Here is a 20,086-nt window from a genome sequence, read left to right as displayed (position 1 = left end):
AGGGTGTTTGTATCTCCTGCCCCCCCCCACCCCAGGGTGTTTGTATCTCCTGCCCCTCCCCAACCCCAGGGTGTTTGTATCTCCTGCCCCCCACCCCACCACCCCAGGGTGTTTGTATCTCCTTCCTGCCTGCCTGCCTCCCCCCCCCACCCCACCCCACCCCAGGGTGTTTGTATCTCCTTCCTGCCTGCCTGCCTCCCCCCCCCACCCCACCCCACCCCAGGGTGTTTGTATCTCCTTCCTGCCTGCCTGCCTGCCTGCCTGCCTCCCCCCCCCCACCCCACCCCACCCCAGGGTGTTTGTATCTCCTGCCCCCCCCCACCACCACCACCACCCCAGGGTGTTTGTATCTCCTGCCCCCCCCCCCCCACCCCAGGGTGTTTGTATCTCCTGCCCCCCCCCCCAACCCCAGGGTGTTTGTATCTCCTGCCGCCCCCCCCCCCACCACCCCAGGGTGTTTGTATCTCCTTCCTGCCTGCCTCCCACCCCACCCCAGGGTGTTTGTATCTCCTGCCCCCCCCCACCACCACCACCCCAGGGTGTTTGTATCTCCTGCCCCCCCCCCCACCACCCCAGGGTGTTTGTATCTCCTGCCTGCCTCCCCACCCCCACCCCACCCCACCCCAGGGTGTTTGTATCTCCTGCCCCCCACCCCAGGGTGTTTGTATCTCCTCCCCACCCCAGGGTGTTTGTATCTCCTGCCCCCCACCCCAGGGTGTTTGTATCTCCTCCCCACCCCAGGGTGTTTGTATCTCCTGCCACCCACCCCAGGGTGTTTGTATCTCCTCCCCACCCCAGGGTGTTTGTATCTCCTGCCACCCACCCACCCAGGGTGTTTGTATCTCCTCCCCACCCCAGGGTGTTTGTATCTCCTGCCCCCCACCCCAGGGTGTTTGTATCTCCTGCCCCCCACCCCAGGGTGTTTGTATCTCCTGCCCCCCACCCCAGGGTGTTTGTATCTCCTCCCCACCCCAGGGTGTTTGTATCTCCTGCCACCCACCCCAGGGTGTTTGTGTCTCCCCCCCAACCCCAGGGTGTTTGTATCTCCTCCACCCCCACCCCAGGGTCTTTGTATCTCCTGCCCCCACCCCACCCCCACCCCAGGGTCTTTGTATCTCCTCCACCCCACCCAGGGTGTTTGTATCTCCTGCCCCCACCCACCCAGGGTGTTTGTATCTCATGCCCCCCACCCCAGGGTGTCGGTCTGTCCTGCTGCTCTTGCCGGTTCTCCTGACCCTGGCAAAGTCCGACTCCCCGGATTCCGTTCAGGCAGTGGATACTCACCGAGCAGCCGGCGGCTGGTGCCGAGGTACCTGCAGCGGCCGAGGCGCGGACCGACGGCGATCGGGAGGTTTCGGGGCGATAGAGCCCGGCGAAGGACACGGAGCGAGCCGAGCAAGGAGGCCGCCATGATGGTGAGTGTCATAGCAACCGGGGGCGGGGCTCAGTCACAGGGCCCGCGGCCCAGGCTCACTGCAGGCCCCGGCTCACTCAGCGGCCTAGTCGCACCGCCCGCTGTTTGTGTCCCGCACACACCGGGTCAGATTAGAAACCCTTGGTGAAGTTCATCATTAAACAAGAAACACTTGAAGCGGAAGTGGGCTATGCCGGAGGTAGGTTGCTCTCTAATTTAGTGTCGAATCGGTTTGACTTTGACTATGAAAATAAAGGCTGGACATTTAGTTGAAGGGGTGATCGGGGTTATAAGATACAGTAACACTTTTTTATCTTTTTAATTAAAATGTAAATGTTACTGGGAAACGGTCTTAGGTTTCAGTGACACCTGAAGGTGGCCCCTCTAATAAACTAATGATTGAAGTGTGACTAGAATCGCCCGCACTCCTCGCTCGGTGGGAAGGCCCCGAGCAGGCTCCGCTCCCGGGCACCTTCACCTGACTCTGCCTCAGCCTCTTCAATGAAGTTAAGCGGCTGGAGGTGAGGCCGGGGTGTTGTCTCCCCGAGACGACTTTGAAGTGCGGCATCAGAAAAAAGGCTTTTGGCAGAGTCCAGTTTGAGCCTTGGGGAACGGTCCCGTCCTCGGGCAGGGTGTGCACAGGGGCTGGCGATGCAAGTTCAGTCAGACAGGATTACATGGGATATACGGCACAGAAACAGGCCATTCGGCCCAAGCCGTCCATGCCGGCGTTTAAGCTTCACTCGACCCTCCTCCCATCTTTCCTCATCTAAATCTAACAACATAACCTTCTATTCCCTTCTCCCTCATATGCTTGTCTAGCCTCCCCTTAAATACATCTATACTATTGGCTTCAACCATTCCCTGTGGTAGCAAGTTCCACATTTTCACCACTCTGGGTAAATAAGTTTCTTCTGAATTCCCTATTGGATTTCTTGGTGACTATCTTATATTGATGGCCTCTAGTTATGCTCTTCCCCACAAGTGGACATATTCTCTCTCTATCAAAACCTTTCATGATCTTAAAGACCTCTATTAGGTCACCACTCAGCCTTTTTTCAAGAGAAAAGAGACCCAGCCTGTTCATCCTTTCCTGATATGTATACTCTAGCATTTCTGGTATCATCCTTGTAAATCTTCTCTGCACCCTCTCCAGAGCCTCTCTATCCTTTTAATAGTATGGTGATCAGAATGTGGTCTAACCAAGGTTCGATACAGGTTTAGCATAACTTCCCTACTTTTCAATTCTATCTCTCTAGAAATAAACCCTAGTGCTTGGCTTGCTTTTTTATGGCCTTGCTAACCTGTGTTACAACTTTTAGTGATTTGTGTATTTGTACTCCTAATCCCTTTGTTCCTCTACCTCATTTAGATTCGCATCCTCCAAGTGATGTGACCTCACTATTCTTTCTACTAAAATGTAATACCTCACATTTATCTGCGTTGAACTTCATTTGCCAATTATTTGCCCATTCTGCAAGTTTATTAATGTGTTCCTGTAATTTGTTGCAGTCCTCCTCAGTATTGACTATCCCCCCCCCCCCCAATTTGGTATCATCCACAAATTTACAAATTGTGTTTTTGATTCCAAAGTCTAAATCGTTAATGTAAATTGTGAACAGCAGTGGTCCCAGCACTGATTTTTGTGGAACACCACTACCCACCTTCTGCCACTGTGAATAGCTACCTTTTATTCCTACACTCTGCTTTCTGTCTTGAAGCCAGCTAGCTATCCATTCTGCTACTTGTCCCCTGACTCCGCATTCTCTGACCTTGTTCATCAGTCTATTAAGGGGTACCTTATCGAAGGCCTTTTAAAAATCTAGATAAATTACATCTACTGCATCACCATTGTCTACTCTCTCTGTTACCTCTTCAAAAAATTCAGTGACGTTGGTCAAGTAAGACTTTCCCTTTTGAATCCATGCTGACTATTCATTACTTTGTTTTTAGTTTCTAGATGTTCTTCTATTTTCTCATTTAGAAGGATTCCATTATTCTTCCTACCACTGATAAGCTGACTGGTCTATAATTCCCTGGACATGTTCTGTCCCCCTTCTTAAATATAGGTTTTATGTCAGCTATCCGCCAGTCCTCTGGCACTACGCTTTTTTCTAACGAATTATTAAATATGTGTAGTACTGCCTCTGCTATCTCTTCCTTAGACTCTTTTGAAATGCATGGATCCAGGGGCTTTATCCCCTTTGAGTTTGATTAGTTTATTTAATATATCCCCTCTTATTATTTTAAATGCACTTATCTCATTAATCTCATCATCCAATGTCATGTCCACCTGTTCTATCTCCCTGGTAAATACTGAAGCAAAAGAATTATTTAATATTTCTGCCATCTCCATCGTTACCTGTGGTATACCTCTTCAAAAAATTCAATAAGGTTGGTCAAGCAAGATTTTGGATGTACGGTTTACATTTTCGAAATATCCAGGTGTCTCAAAAAAAAATCAAACCAATGGCAACCGTAAGTGGAACAGGATTTTCCGTTTTGGATACTGCTGGGGGAGATGGTTTCTCAGGGGAATGCAGCAAGAGCCAAGTCCGTGGCACTATGAGTGGCTCAGCTGCACAGGAGGGGAGGGAAACTGGGAGAGCAATAGTGATAGGGGATTCTATCATAAAGGGAACAGATAGACGTTTCTGTGGCCGCAGACGTGACTCCAGGATGGTATGTTGCCTCCCCAGTGCCAGGGTCAAGGATGTCACTGAACGGCTGCAGGGCATTCTGAAGGGGGAGGGCGAACAGTCAGAGGTCGTGGTTCACATTGGTACCAATGACATGGGTAGAAAGAGGGATGAGGTCCTGCAACAAGAATTTAGGGAGCTAGGTAGCAGATTAAAAAGCAGGACCTCAAAGGTTGTAATCTCTGGATTACTCCCGGTGCCACGTGCTAGTGAGTATAGGAATAGAAGGATAAAGCAGATGAATGCGTGGCTAAAGAGTTGGTGCAGGAGGGAGGGCTTTAGTTTCCTGGATCACTGGGTCTGCTTCTGGGAAGGTGGTACAAGTCGGACGGGTTGCACCTGAACCGGAACGTGACCAACATCCTTGCGGGGAGGTTTGCTAGTACTGTTGGGGGGGGGGGGGTTTAAACTAACTTGGCAGGGGGATGGGATACGGAGTGGAGCTATAGTTGGGGGTGATGTACAGCCAAATAAAGAGGAAAAAACAAGTCAGCCTGGAAGGCAGAGCAAATATGTAATGGCACAAGGGAGTATGGCAAGGCTGGATAGACATTTATTTTAATGCAAGGAGTCTTGCGAGTAAGGCAGATGAATTGAAAGTGTTGATGAACACATGGGAGTATGATATTGTTGCTATCACAGAGACATGGTTGAGGGAGGGGCAGGACTGGCAGCTCAATATTCCGGGGTATAGAATCTTCAGGCGAGACAGAGGGGGGGTGTAAAAGAGGAGGGGGTGTCGCAATATTAATCAAGGAGTCAATTACTGCTATAAGGAGGGATGATATCTTAGCAGGTTCCTCTAATGAGGTCGTATAGGTAGAACTTAAAAACAAAAAGGGGGCAAGCACTTTGCTGGGAGTGTACTATAGGCCCCCAAACAGTCAGGGGGAGATAGAGAAACAAATATGTAGGCAAATCTCAAAAGTGTAGAAATAATAGGGTAATAATAGTAGGGGATTTCAACTTCCCCAATATTAACTGGGATAGTCGGTGTGTGAAAGGCTTAGAGGGTGCGGAATTCTTAAATTGCATCCAGGAGAGCTTTTTGAGCCAGCATATAGAAAGTACTACAAGAGAGGGGGCGGGACTGGATCTAATTCTAGGGAATGTTGCTGGGCAAGTGGTAGAAGTGTCAGTAGGAGAGCATTTTGGTGACAGTAACCATAATTCAGTGAGATTTAAGGTAGTCGTGGAAAAGGACAAAGATGGACCGGAAATAAATTGGGGGAAGGCCGATTTTAATATGATAAGGCAGGATCTGGCCAAAGTGGACTGGGATCAGCTACTTGTAGGAAAATCCACTTCAGAGCAGTGGGAGTCTTTCAGAAAGGAAATAGAGTGAGTACAACGCCAACATGTTCCCGTAAAGGTCAAAGGATGGGACCAACAAACCCAGGGAACCCTGGATGTCAAGGGATATACAAGAATGGATTCGGGAAAAAAAGGAGGCTTTTGACAGATACAAAGGACTAAAATCAGTGGAAGTCCTAGAGGAGTATAGAAAGTGCAGGGGGGTACTTAAAAAAAGAAATTAGGAGAGCGAAGAGGGGGCATGAAAAAACACTGGCGGGCAAAATAAAGGAAAATCCCAAGGTGTTTTATAAGTATATTAAGGGCAAGAGGATAACCAGGGAAAGATTAGGGACCAAAGTGGCAATCTATGTGTAGAGCCGGAAGATGTAGATGAGGTTTCAAATGAATATTTTGCATCTGTGTTCACTATGGAGAAGGACGATGTAGGCATAGAAATCAGGCAGGGGGATTGTGATATACTTGAACAAATTAGTATTGAGAGGGAGGAGGTACTAGCGGTTTTAACGGGCTTAAAAGTGGATAAATCCCCAGGCCCTGACGGGATGTATCCCAGGCTGCTGTGTGAGGCAAGGGAGGAGATTGCAGGGGCTCTGACAGAAATTTTCAGAACCTCTCTGGCCACAGGGGAGATGCCAGAGGACTGGAGGACAGCTAACGTAGTACCATTATTCAAGAAGGGTAGTAGGGATAAACCAGGAAATTACAGGCCAGTGAGCCTAACATCAGTGGTAGGGAAATTATTGAAAACAATTCTGAGGGACAGAATTAGTCTCCACTTGGAGAGGCAGTGATTAATCAGGGATAGTCAGCATGGCTTTGTCAGGGGGAGATCATGTCTAAACAATTTGATTGAATTTTTCGAGGGGGTGACTAGGTGTGTGGATGAGGGTAGTGCAGTTGATGTAGTCTACATGGACTTCAGTAAGGCTTTTAACAAAGTCCCACATGGGAGGCTGGTCAAGAAGGTAAGAGCCCATGGGATCCAGGGCAATTTGGCACATTGGATCCAAAATTGGCTTAGTGGCAGGAGGCAGAGGGTGATGGTCGAAGGTTGTTTTTGTGACTGGAAGCCTGTGTCCAGTGATGTACCGCAGGGATCGGTGCTGGGTCCTTTGCTGTTTGTAGTGTACATAATGATTTAGATATGAATGTAGGAGGTATGATCAGTAAGTTTGCAGATGACATGAAAATTGGTGGAGTGGTAAATAGCGAGGAGGGAAGCTACAGGACGATATAGACAGGATGGTTAGATGGGCAGAACAGTGACAAATGGAATTTAACCCTGAAAAGTGTGAGGTGATGCATTTTGGGAGGACTAACAAGGCAAGGGAATACACAATGAATGGTAGGCCCCAGGAAGGACAGAGGATCAGAGGGACCTTGGTGTGCATGTACATAGATCCCTGAAGGCAGCAGGACAGGTAGATAAGGTGGTTAAGAAGGCATATGGAATACTTGCCTTCGTTAGCCGAGGCATAGAATATAAGAGCAGGGAGGTTATGATGGAGCTGTACAAAACGCTAGTTAGGCCACAGCTGGAATACTGTGTGCAGTTCTGGTCGCCACACTATAGGAGGGATGTGATTGCATTGGCGAGGGTGCAGAGGAGATTCACCAGGATGTTACCTGGGCTGGAGCGCTTCAGCTATGAAGAGAGACTGGACAGGCTGGGGTTGTTTTCCTTAGAGCAGAGAAGGCTGAGGGGGGACCTGATTGAGGTGTACAAAATTATGAGGGGCATAGATAGGGTAGATAGAAAGGAACTTTTCCCCTTAGTAGAGTGGCCAATAACCAGGGGGCATAGTTTCAAGGTAAGGGGCAGGAGGTTTAGAGGGGATTTGAGGGAAAACTTTTTCACCCAGAGGGTGGTTGGAATCTGGAACTCACTGCCTGAAAGGGTGGTAGAGGCAGGAACCCTCACAACATTCAAGAAGCATTTAGATGAGCACTTGAAACGCCATAGCATACAAGGCTACGGACCAAGTGCTGGAAAATGGGATTAGAATAGACAGGGCTTGATGGCCGGCATGGACACGATGGGCTGAAGGGCCTCTTTCTGTGCTGTATAACTCTATGACTTGACCGGGATGAGTCATGGCAATAGGAGGGTGGGGGGGCTGCTGGCTCTGACAAATGCAGCAGCTTTACAACGAGAGGGGCACAGGTAGCACTTCTCTCTCAGTTTAGATTAGCTATTGACTAGGACAGGGAGCAATCTAGAGTAAAAATACTTAATTGGAGGAGGGCAAATTTCAGTGGTTTGAGAACGGACCTGGCCTGGGTAAATTGGAATCAAAGATTGGCAGGCAAAACTGTAATCGAACAATGGGCTGCCTTTAAAGAGGCGATGGTTCGGGTACAGTCGAGGTACATTCCCACGAGGGGGAAAGGTAGGGCAAACTAAAGCCAGAGCTGCCTGGACGACGAAAGAGATAGAAAATAAGATGAAGCAGAAAAAGAGCGTGTATGACAGATGTCAGGTTGAGAATACAAGCGAGAATCAGGCTGAATATAGAAAGTTCAGAGGGGAAGTGAAAAAGAAAATAAGAGGGGCAAAGAGAGGGTATGAGAATAGATTGACAGCTAACATAAAAGGGAATTCAAAAGTCTTCTATAGGCATATAAATAATAAACGGGTTGTAAGTGGAGGGGTGGGGCCGATTAGGGACCAAAAAGGAGACCTACGCATGGAGGCAGAGGGCATGGCTGAGGTACTAAAGGAGTACTTTGCATTTGTCTTCACCAAGGAATAAGATGCTGTCAAAGTCATAGTGAAAGAGGAGATACTGGATGAGATAAAAATTGATAAAGAGGAGGTACTAGAAAAGCTGTCTGTAGTTAAAGTTGATAAGTCACCAGGACCATATGGGATGCATCCTAGGATGCTGAGGGATGTTAAGGTGGAAATTGCGGAGGCACTGGCCATAATCTTCTAATCCTCCTTAGATATGGGGGAGGTGGTGCTAGAGGACTGGAGAATTGCAAATGTTACACCCTTGTTCAAAAAAGGGCGTAAGGATAAACCCAGCAACTACAGTCCAGTCAGTTTAACCTTGGTAGTGGGGGGGGGGGGGGGGGGGGGGGAGCTTTTAGAAATGATAATCAGGGACAAAGTTAACAGTCACTTGGACAAGTGTAGATTAATTAAGGAAAGTTTTTTTAACAGAAGAACAAACCTATTATCCCTATGCTTCCTAATCATCTGTAATCCAGGTGCTTTTTTCGATGTAGCCTTTCTTCTAGTGGCACACTTCAAAGAGGTCCCGGGGATACATAGTGCAGGAAAGCCTGGAAATGTCAGTTCCGTGGCAGGTATTGACGGCACCACCACAGGAATGTGGGACGCTGAGCTGTGCAGTTTCAGCAACAGCTTTCTAATAAACAAACAAGATCAGGAAGTTTATCAAAACAGTTGGAATGCAAAAAAACAGTGATTTTTTTTAAACAGAAGGTGTTGGATCATTATTATTAAGATGATTATTACAGGTTTCTGTTGCAGAATTGTGGCCTAAATAAGTCACCGCTATTGTTGGGAAGATAAGTTGTTGTGCTGCCCCATCTGCAGAGCCTGCCAGTGGCAGGTGTTGCAGCTCCTTTGAATCCACTTTCAGCATCTCTACTCTGAGTGCAGAGCTGTAATTGCTGTAATAACTCAAGAGGATAATTGCAAGAAATGTTTTCGCACCGTGACATGTAGTAATTGACCTATAGCGGAGACGTACTCCCTTCAAAAAATTACCATCACAATTGACAGTTGTGAGATTCATAAAATGTGTGTGAGACCCAGGGGATAGGATGCAGTGTACAATTATGCCATATGCCACGTTCTTGAAAAGGGAAGAGGGAAATGAGCTGCTTCAAGAATAATATCGGCAAAAGTACATCTGCGTTTTTGTTCAGCTGAGCTGACAGCTATTTTAAGATGTAGCGGAATGGCTCCATATTAAAGTGTTCGTTATAAAATGTGACAGGTGGGAATTATGGATCCTTGCAGTCAGAGACTCAAATGTTAATTTATTCTTAAAGTTGGTTCTGTTCAAGTAGAAATCTGTAACTCCTTGGGAGCTGTACTTGTCCCCTGTGTAACAAAGTAAAGCGTGTAGCTAGTTCTGGTGAGTGTAGAGTTCCCTGTGTGATTATTGTTCACTTCTACATTGCGAACGGCTACTACATAAGCACAGGGATGCCCCAAGTTATATTCCTTGTCTGTGCTGAGCTATCTGACCTCAGCTGGGGCAGCAGTGGGGACACTATATGCCAGTACTGCTAGTTCACAATGCAGAGATCTCTTGGAGCCATCTGCAACCAAAGGTAACCTTGCTAGGATTCACTAAGACCAGCAGCAGGAGACGTGGGTCTTCTTTGCAGCCGACCATACGGATCTGGCAGGTTTACCTTCAGGTTGCAGAAAGATTTGCAAGACCGGTGAATGGGGAACCAGCGATGCTACCACAGGCCTTGCATAGTATTAAAGCAGCTTATAATTGGCCCATTGCAGCACAAGTGGAAGTGACCCAACGGGCATTCACCAGCATGATGTGCTGGGCGTGGTCACACACGAACTGTGCATTAAGTGAGTGGAACCCTTTAAGGTTACGAAACATCTCACCATTGAGATGTGGCACCCACAAAGCCATGTGTGTCCAGTCGATGGCACCCTGCACCATGGGGAAGCCTGATATCCTGGCAAAGCCATGTGCACGCTCCTCCTGTTTCTCTCTGTTTATAAAGAAGACAATTAAGTCCCCTCTCCTCGGGGGAAAATGAGTTTGATTTGCGCCTCCCGTTAGTGCCCTAAGAGGGCGCTAACGGGGCGCAAAGCAACTCGCGCCTGGGCGCGGCGCCGCTAACGCCTCCCGCGAGATTCAGCGGGAGGTTAGCGGCGGTGGTAACCGTTAGCGCGCTGCGCCGTCAACGATGACGTCATTGCGTGCGTAGCGCCCTGGCTGCAATCTTCGGTAGCGCCCCCTGACTTATGTCCGATGGGCTCAGGGGGGTCTACCTGCGGCCGGGGCGGCGCAAATTAAAGGGAAGGTGCCGGGCGGCCATTTTTGTTGCTGGTTGTCTGCCAGCACCTGCCCGCTTTGCTGTCCTCGGCCTTCTGTGAAGGCACTCTGCGTAGTGCCGGCTGCGCTCCGTGAGCCCAGCACTTCTCTTGAGTGCCGGGCTCCTTTGCCGGCACTCCGATCCCTGGTGGCCCAGCTGGGCCCCGGGTCGCGCTCTGCTAGGCCCCTCCCCTTTAATAAGGGGAGGAAGGCCTGCAGTATCGCGGCACTATATTCACTCGCAGAGCCCCAAGAGGGAGACGGGGCGCTTCCAGTAGCACCCCGCCTCCGTCTTGGGGCGCTACCGGTGAATTTCGGGCGCGGGGGCGCTAACCTTTTCGGGGCACTAAAAGTAGCAAAGTTAGCGCCCTAAAGGGGGCGCGACCCCATTTTTTCCCCCTAGTGTATGAAGCCTCTGTGATCTCCCAGATGCAGTAATAGACGACGAACTGCGATATGTTTGCTATGTTGCCTGTTCCAGCCTGGAAGGATCCGCTGGCAAAAAAATTCAGGGCCACGGTCACCTTGTGGGCCACCACACTATGTTACAGCTTGCCATAAACAGAGGGACAACCATTAAATCTAAGAAAAGAGTATATACAAATTATACGAATGTATATTTATACACTCAGGGATATATCTGTTTATACACTGTATGGATAGATCTGTGTTTATGTATTCAACCATAAATGTTTTTCGATGCTTTGGCAACATAAGATGTACCTTGTCATCATGCCAGTAAAGCGATTTGAATTGAATTGGAAGAGCCACCATTGCTCTGCTCGGAGCCTGCAGGTGTGGTTCCAAGAGGTGGCAGAGTTCTGTGACCACCTCCTTGGTGAAGGGGAGCCACTGAACACACTGCTCCTGGCTTAGGTGCAGGTAGAAGTGCTCCCTGAAGACCCTTGGTGAGTAAGGCCTCCTGCTGAGAGCCCTCCTCCCCCTCCACTTCCTCCCTCTGTGAGCAGCTTGTCTTCTTTGCCTCTGCTCCATCTCCCTGTCATGCTGAAGCACGAGGGGGATTGCAAGTAGAGCCCCCGTAACTGGGAGAAAGTGATGTAGTCAGTGGCCTTCCGGTAGCAGCCAACACCTTCCCAATGTCCAGCACATTCCCTGCACACTCGAACAACTTTTTAAATCTCATCCAGCAATCCAGTACTCCTACAAACTCTGCAAGAGCCAGTACAAACGCAATAAGCAACTTAGCTGCAAGTTGGATGTATCCCTTTGAGTAGCGTTGGTGGGGGTCCCTCATGCAGCGTTTAACAGAGGGCGTTGAATGGAGTGGCGAGATCGAAAATGGCAGGGCGTCCAGCAAAACAGCGTTGCACGCTGACTGATGTCATGATCTGCCTACTCTGCATACTGCCGGCGCACGCATGTACTGCACGGGCCGCACCCGAAGTGGTTGGAAGCGAGCAGACGCCTTTTTTTTTTTAAATCGGCCAGAACTACCGACGCTACTGGGTTGAATTTCGCGGCCTAGAACTTTTAACTGTCCTTGTGTATTCTTCTCAGCCTGGTGGAAATCTTTGCCTTGCAGTGTTATGTTTAAAAACCTGAATGGCTTGGCAGCCTCAGTTGGACCTGGCTTGTATCTATGTCTGTTTGTCTTTACCTCCCTCTGCTCTTAGATAGAAGGGGAGGTCTGCCAGACCCCCTGCCGAGCACTTGGACCAAGCGACATCCCAACGTAAAGGACTAAGGTGTTTGTTGATTGCAAAGACAAGTTAACAAATTGTTTATTGTTTACAGTCTTTTGGGAAAACAGACTATTGGTATATTTACCATTTTTATCTAGGTGCCATCTTTTTTCTAAAGTTTGTGTGCATACACTTCTCTGTCTTAAAAACCAAACATTAAAAGTGCCTCTTCCAAATCTTTTCTGTGAATAAATGTCAAAAAATCCCAAAACGTGACATCTTTGTTTTCTCACTTCAGGTATGCAGCACCTACATTGCTCTCAAACACTGCTGGGAGAGGAATATTAGCCTTTCTATTTAAAAAAAATAATTGCATTGAAGGTTTGGTGTATTGGGAGGTAATGGAAGCGGAGGTTCCCACTACAGCAAGAGGCACACGAGAGACCAGAGCTTCTAAATTAGACTGGTTTCTTACCACGGTAGCCAGTCTCCCTACATTCAGTTAGAATGTCTGACCCCAGTTTATTAATTGGGTTAGTGATAAACCCTTTGACCCAAAGGGGTTGGGTATAAACAGTTGGCTGAATTATTGCCCCCCACTGCCACGTTTGGTTTCAAGCCCACTACATTGCATAAATAGAATTTGCGACATTGATACTGTTCAGAAGTGTGAGATTGTGAAGTAAAAATGCCACCTTTTTTATATAGGCAACTATCTGCACTAGTCCAGTGTTACATAACGGATTAGATTCTGCTGGGCTGAGATGCTTATTGACTTGTCTAAGTATCAGACTGGTCAACATATTTCAAGCGTGGTCAGTGTACAGTTTTGGCCTACTTACCTAAGGAAGGATATACCTTTACTTTGTCTTAGAGAGAGTGCAATGAAGGTTCACTGGACTGATTCCTGAAATGAGGGGATTGTCCTATGAGGAGAAATTGAGTAGAGCAGGCCTATATTCCCTAGAGTTTAGAAGAATGAGAGGTGATCTTATTGAAACAATCATAATCTTACAGGGCGTGACAGGGTAGATGCAGGGAGGATGTTTCCCCTGGCTGGGGAGTCTGGAACACGGGGGTCACAGTCTCAGAATAAGGGGTCGGCCATTTAGGACTGAGATGAGAAATTTCTTCACTCGGGGTTGTGAATCTTTGGAATTCTCTACCCCAGTGGCTGTGGATGCTCAGTTGTTGAGTATATTCAAGACAGAGATCAATAGATTTTTGGATAGTGTGGGAAAGTGGAGATGAGATAGAAGATCAGTCATGATCTTACTGAATGGTGCAGCAGGCTCGAATGGCCAAATGGCCTACTCCTGCTCCTATTTCTTATGTTCTTTCAGTAAACCTGATGCTGCTATTGCATTGGCATTCAAACAGTGAGTTGAACTTATTCAAGAACTGGCTCAGAATAGCATTCCCTGATTGCAGGGTCACCCACGTGACCAGATGAAGCATGGCTAAAACTAAACACACTGGCCCGGAATTTGCGGTTAGCGGCAAAGCGACGGCGATCGCCGCTGACCTCGAAGAAACCTGCCCACAAAAATGTCGCGATCTCTGTGGCGCAAACTTTAGGTGTGTGGGGGTGTGTTACAAATTCAGGTCTGTCGCAGGTATGTACTCGAGTTCAGTGATGTTGGTCACTCCTTTAGGTGGGCTGATTGTCTGCTTTTCTATGGTATTTGATTCCAACTGCCCTGTATCCGCTAGCTACATAGCGGGGCCCAGGAGCGTAACACTGAAACTCCCTCGCAATTAGACAGGATCATCATGTCTTAAGCCCGTGTACTCCTTTAATCTCTCCAAAGGCATGCTGAGCTAATATTGTTTGGTTTGATTCATAAGCTACTTCATTCCACATTAGCTAAACTAGGGATGGGCAATAGATGCTGGCCTTGCCAGCGATGCCCACGTCCCGTGAATGAATAAAAAAAATACAGAACTCTGGACGTGCCACATGACTTCCATCATACTCAGTTCAACTTCTGTGTGCAGCATTGCAAAGATTAAAAAAAACACACTTGCACTAATCCACTTGGAGACTATTGCTGAGCCTAGAATGATAGATTTGCTTGGCTATCTGGCCTGTCGACATTGCAGGATTTATTCCTTCCTCGCAGCTGATCTCCAGTCTTTTATCCTTTGGTAGCCTTTCTGCTGCTTCACTGACTGACTTCTGGGCCTCAATATTACCCGCCCCACCCCCCCCCCCCCCCCCCCCCAGTTGGCGGGGACCGCCCCCAAGGGTACCTGCCTGCGGCCTCCTGCCGCTGGTTGTCAATTTGTCCGGCTGCCGAGTGGGAAACGGAAGAAAAAAATGAAAGTGACATCCTGCAAAAATAAAATAAATTTGTCAGGACCTCTGCGTCTCCAGCCTTGCTGAGCTCCTTGCCCGTTTCCGCACTCTCCTCTGTTGCTTGTGGCCCAGTCTACTTGCACCATGTTCTGTCCAGTTGTAGTGTGGTGTTATTCGCTAATGACAGTGTCCTGTTGACTTGTTACCTCAAATACACTAACTTAACCGATAATTAGCAAGATTCTAAAATGATACAAATAATGGAAGGTGCCATCCAGATAAAATGATAATTGAAAAGTTGAAATTGCGATTTAGATAATCTCACTGATAAAAATCATATTGATACTGTTTAATGGAGTTAAATATGGAAATGATAAATGTAAGATAGTAAAATATTAAAATGAGTAATCTAATAGAACTGAGGAAAATGTTAAAGTAATTTATTTTTAAAATAATTGGAAATGAGCAGTATTCAATATGTATTGAAATTCAAGTTAATATATACAGTATATCTTTATATTAAAAGGGAATTGAAGCATTAAGAAATGGTTTAAAATAGCATTTAAAATCAATTGAAAGTCAAAAAAAATTGTTATGAATGAAAGTGTCCAGTGGGAAAGGCCAAAGGGGCACCAGTGAAAGCTTTGGAGCTCCGCCGTCGGCAGTTGATTTCAGCAGGAGTCGGGGCTGGTGGGTCTCGGGCCAGTCCTGGAGGGCTGATCTTAGCAAAATGAAGTTGTGGTAAAAAAATGTGATCAAAAATAAAAATGCAGTATTTAATAAATCTTTAAGCCTACCTCTAATATCCTGGCAGGGAGGCTGTAACACATGTTGCATTCTGGGGCTATGGAGCTTCTGAACCTGTATAATGCTGGGTTAGCTCAGGGGAACTCGGGCGTCGACGCTCTATCTAATCGTAGAAGTGGAGCTGCTATCACACTGGGACCGTGACAGCTAATAGCTGCGCGCTTAAGAATGGGAAATCCTATTGAGGTGCTATCTGAAGGCATGACGGGGAATGGTGATGCCCAAAAATGAAGCACTTGACATACGTACCAATTTTACAGTACTCACAGACACACATGTTAGCATTCATGCAGCTTCCTTCAGCTCGGCTTGATCTATATCTCTACTACAACATTCAGCCTTTTAACTGGATAATTCTGGCAACTAAAAGATCTTTAATTGTTTCTCTAGGACAAAGAACATCCACGGAACCTGATTCCAGAGCTGTGCAAGCAGTTCTATCATTTGGGCTGGGTAACCGGGACTGGCGGAGGCATCAGTCTGAAATATGGGTGAGTTTGAAGGAAGAGAGCGATTGTCCAGGGAAGGTATGAAAGTTTCTGTGCAAATCATACTATACACATCATTGAAGGGTAATTTATGAAAAGTATTCCTCCTCACGATAGACTTCATGAGATATGAATACAGTTCTGTACTTGTGTTTCATTAGTATGGCAGAAACAGCTTCAAACTGTAATATTTCTGTATTATATATTTTCATCTGAATGTTAGACCAGATGTTATGAATGTAAACTGGGATTCTGTAAGCACCAGTCTAGAAAGATTGATTTTTGTCTGTGTGAAAGGGAAAAGTGAGACGAATACACAACTGCTGTCTGAAAAGTAGCTGTCAGCTTCAAGGGAAGGTATCCCACCACTGTTTATGTCATTGCCAACTGAAATCTATTCAGAGCGAAGTTGTTTGTTATTGTCACCACTGGTGTCATCCCAGACACAAGTTCAAAAGGCTTTGTTGCTGCCCTGACTGAGTATATGGGCTCGATTTTAATTCCTGAGGCAGGTTGGAGTCGGGTTGCGTGGTGGGCGGGTTCCATAGAAACATAGAAGATAGGAGCAGGAGTAGGCCATTATGCCCCTCTAGCCTGCTCCGCCATTCAATGCGATCATGGCTGATCACCCAAGTTCAGTACCCGGCCCCTGCTTTCTCCCCATACCCTTTGATCCCTTTAGCCTTAAGAAATATATCCAACTCCTTCTTGAATATATTTAACGAATTGGCCTCTACTGCCTTCTGTGGTAGAGAATTCCACAGGTTCACCACTCTCTGGGTGAAGAAATTCCTCCTCATTTCTGTCCTAAAAGGCCTACCCCTTATCCTTAGACTGTGACCCCTGGTTCTGGATTCCCCGACCATCGGGAGCATCCTCTCTGCATCTAGTCTGTCCAGTCCTGCCAGAATTTTATAAGTTTCAATGAGATCCCCTCTCATTCTTCTAAACTCCAGCGAATACAAGCCCAATCGACCCAATCTCTCCTCATACGTCATTCCTGCCATCCCAGGTATCAGCCTGGTGAATCTTTGCTGAACTCCTTCCATGGCAAGAATATCCTTCCTCAGATAAGGCGACCAAAACTGCACACAATACTCAAGATGTGGTCTCACCAAGGCCCTGTACAACTGCAGCAAGACATCCTTGTTCTTGTACTCAAACCCTCTCGCTATGAAGGCCAACATACCATTTGCCTTCTTAACCGCCTGTTGCACCTGCATGCTTACCTTCAGCGACTGGTGCACAAGGACACCCAGGTCTCGTTGCACTTCCCCTTCTCCCAATCTATTGCCATTCAGATAATAATCTGCCTTCCTGTTTTTGACACCAAAGTGGATAACCTCACATTTATCCACGTTATATTGCATCTGCCATGCTTCTGCCTCATTGAAATCAACAAGCTCATTAAACCAAAATTGGACATCAGCAGCTGATCCTGCCGGAAGCGGCTCCGGAATAGGCAATGGCAAACATTCAAAGACCGCATGGATGAACTACAGAATTTGTTCATCCCTGTTTAGCATAAAAATAAAATTAAAATGGTGACAAAACCATTGTTAACAAGGGAAATTAGGGATAACATAAGATCCAAGGAGAGGACATATAAATTGGTCAGAAAAAGCAGCAAACCTGAGGATTGGGAGCAGTTCAGGATTCAGCAAAGGAGGACAAAGGGATTAATTAAGAAAGGGAAAATAGAATATGAGAGTAAGCTTTCAGGGAACATAAAAACTGACTGTAAAAGCTTTTATAGATAGGTGAAGAGAAAAAGATTGGTGAAGTCACGCGTAGGTCCCTTGCAGTCAGAATCAGGGGAATTTATAATGGGGAACAAAGAAATGGCAGACCAATTAAATACATACTTTGGTTCTGTCTTCACAAAGGAGTTCTGTCTTCACAAATAACCTCACAGAGATGTCGGGGAACATAGGGTCTAATGAGAGGGAGGAATTGAATGAAATCAGTATTTGTAGGGAAATGGTGTTAGGGAAATTGACAGGATTGAAGGCCGATAAATCCCCAGGGCCTGATAATCTACATCCTAGGGTACTTAACGAAGTGGCTGTATAAATAGTAGGTGCATTGCTGGTCATTTTCCAAAATTCTATAAACTCTGGAACAGTTCCCATGGATTGGAGGATAGCTAATGTAACCCCACTATTCAAAAAAGGTAGTAGAGAGAAAACGGGGAATTATAGACCGGTAAGCCTGACATCGATAGTGGGGAAAATGCTAGAGTCCATTATAAAAGATATAATAGCAGAGCACTTGGAAAACAGTGACAGGATCGGACAAGTCAACATGGATTTACCAAAGCTTGACTAATTTACTGGAATTTTTTGAGGATGTAACTAGTAAAATAGATAAGGGAGAACCAGTGGATGTGGTGTATTTGGACTTTCAGAAGGCTTTCGATAAGGTCCCACATAAGAGATTAGCGTGTAAAGTTAAGGCACATGGGATTGGGGGCAAGGTATTGACTTGGATAGAGAACAGGTTGGCAGACAGAAAGCAAAGAGTTGGAAAAAAACGGGTCTTTTTCCGAGTGGCAGGCAGTGACTCGTGGGGTACCGCAGGGATCGGTCCTTGGACCCCAGCTATTCACAATATATATAAATGATCTAGACAAGGGAACTAGATGTAATATCTCCAAAATTGCCAACGACACAAAGCTGGGTGGGCGTGTGTGCTGTGAGGAGGATGCCGAGAAACTACAGGATGATTTGGACAGGTTGGATGATTGGGCAGAAGCATGGCAGATGCAATATAACGTGGATAAATGTGAGGTTATCCACTTTGGTGTCAAAAACAGGAAGGCAGATTATTATCTGAATGGCAATAGATTGGGAGAAGGGGAAGTGCAACGAGACCTGGGTGTCCTTGTGCACCAGTCACTGAAGGTAAGCATGCAGGTGCAGCAGGCGGTTAAGAAGGCAAATGGTATGCTGGCCTTCATAGCGAGAGGGTTTGAGTACAAGAACAAGGATGTCTTGCTGCAGTTGTACATGGCCTTGGTGAGACTTGGTGTGCAGTTTTGGTCACCTTATCTGAGGAAGGATATTCTTGCCATGAAAGGAGTTCAGCGAAGATTCACCAGGCTGATACCTGGGATGGCAGGAATGACGTATGAGGAGAGATTGGGTCGATTGGGCTTGTACTTGCTGGAGTTTAGAAGAATGAGAGGGGATCTCATTGAAACTTATAAAATTCTGGCAGGACTGGACAGACTAGATGCAGAGAGGATGTTCCCGATGGTCGGGGAATCCAGAACCAGGGGTCACAGTCTAAGGATAGGGGGTAGGCCTTTTAGGACAGAAATGAGGAGGAACTTCTTCACCCAGAGAGTGGTGAACCTGTGGAATTCTCTACCACAGAAGGCAGTAGAGGCCAATTCATTAAATATATTCAAGAAGGAGTTGGATATATTTCTTAAGGCTAAAGGGATCAAGGGGTATGGGGAGAAAGCAGGGACCGGGTACTGAACTTGGATGATCAGCCATGATCTCATTAAATGGCGGAACAGGCTTGAGGGGCTGAATGGGCTGCTCCTATCTTCTATGTTTCTATGTTAAGTGTGGGCTCCTCTCAAAGCGCTCACACGACCATGCCACTGCGGAGCCCTCGGTCAGAGACCCACTTTGCGGAGACAACTGAGATGGCCATTTCAGCCGCTGCACAGACGCAGGAAGGGCAGACTGTTGAAGAACCCTCCCAGGCTGCCAAACCCAGAGGACGCCCAGCCAAAGGCGTCTAAGCAGGCGCAGCATCCTAGTCAGCAAGGTGCCTCTACATCTGCTGAAGCCTCAGGGGAAGCACCACGTAGAAGCACGCGTAAGAGAAAGTTTAAGCACCTATAGTCACAAGGGGACTCACATGGGTGTTTTGTCTTTTTTATCTGACTGTTGTTGGTTTATTATCCTTTTGCCATGTGTAAAAGAAAAATTATGGCAAACAGTTGATTGTGTAGGCTATGCGTTCTGGGAAATGGCAAAAGCGCATTGAGGGCTCAGGGCGACTTGCTTTTGTAATGCTGATGGTGAAAGTGATAGGAAATAACGGTATAGCAGTGATGATATATGGCATTGGACAAATGTCGGCTGCAATTACAGAACCATATGGTAGCCACCTATGGTTGAAGAGTAAGCTTATGCTAATGTGGCCTGGCTGTGTGCATACCCTGCTTGACGGGCAGCAGTGAACTGGAGGGATGCTGTATTGGTCACAACAGGGCATGCAAGGCGTCCCTTGTCCTCCTCCTTCTCTTCCCAGGAAGATTTGCGCTGAGCCTCGCGACTGCTGCTCCTCCGATTATGAGGACCAGGATGAGAGGGCATAAATTTTTTCCATCTCCTTGCTATAGATTTCATTTGA

General features: G+C 47.0%; 2 protein-coding genes across 3 annotated transcripts in view; one reads left to right on the top strand and one right to left on the bottom strand.

Annotated features, from left to right (window-relative positions):
• The window catches only part of pdhx (pyruvate dehydrogenase complex component X), a 266,635-nt gene extending 265,196 nt beyond the window's left edge, over window positions 1–1,439 (bottom strand). Inside the window, exon 1 of the mRNA XM_086007530.1 lies at window positions 1,285–1,439. Coding sequence (XP_085863656.1) covers window positions 1,285–1,426 — 142 coding nt within the window. The 5' untranslated portion in view covers window positions 1,427–1,439. The remainder of the gene's footprint in view (window positions 1–1,284) is intronic.
• apip (APAF1 interacting protein) overlaps window positions 1,286–20,086 on the top strand; it is a 56,303-nt gene continuing 37,502 nt past the window's right edge. Inside the window, exons 1-2 of one of the 2 annotated variants that reach the window (XM_086007533.1) lie at window positions 1,286–1,415; window positions 15,615–15,715. In XM_086007533.1, the coding sequence (XP_085863659.1) occupies window positions 1,410–1,415; window positions 15,615–15,715 (107 nt within the window). In that variant the 5' untranslated portion in view covers window positions 1,286–1,409. Of the gene's footprint in view, window positions 1,416–1,447; window positions 1,614–15,614; window positions 15,716–20,086 lie in introns of those variants that run through there. The other variant, XM_086007532.1, reaches the window with a different exon arrangement.

Source organism: Somniosus microcephalus, chromosome 15 (genome assembly GCF_052327205.1).
Source record: "Somniosus microcephalus isolate GS21.2 chromosome 15, FLI_Smic_1.0, whole genome shotgun sequence".
NCBI classification, from domain to species: Eukaryota; Metazoa; Chordata; class Chondrichthyes; order Squaliformes; family Somniosidae; genus Somniosus; species Somniosus microcephalus.
Note: the sequence above shows the minus strand (reverse complement) of the source record. Positions and strands in the feature narration are given on the sequence as shown.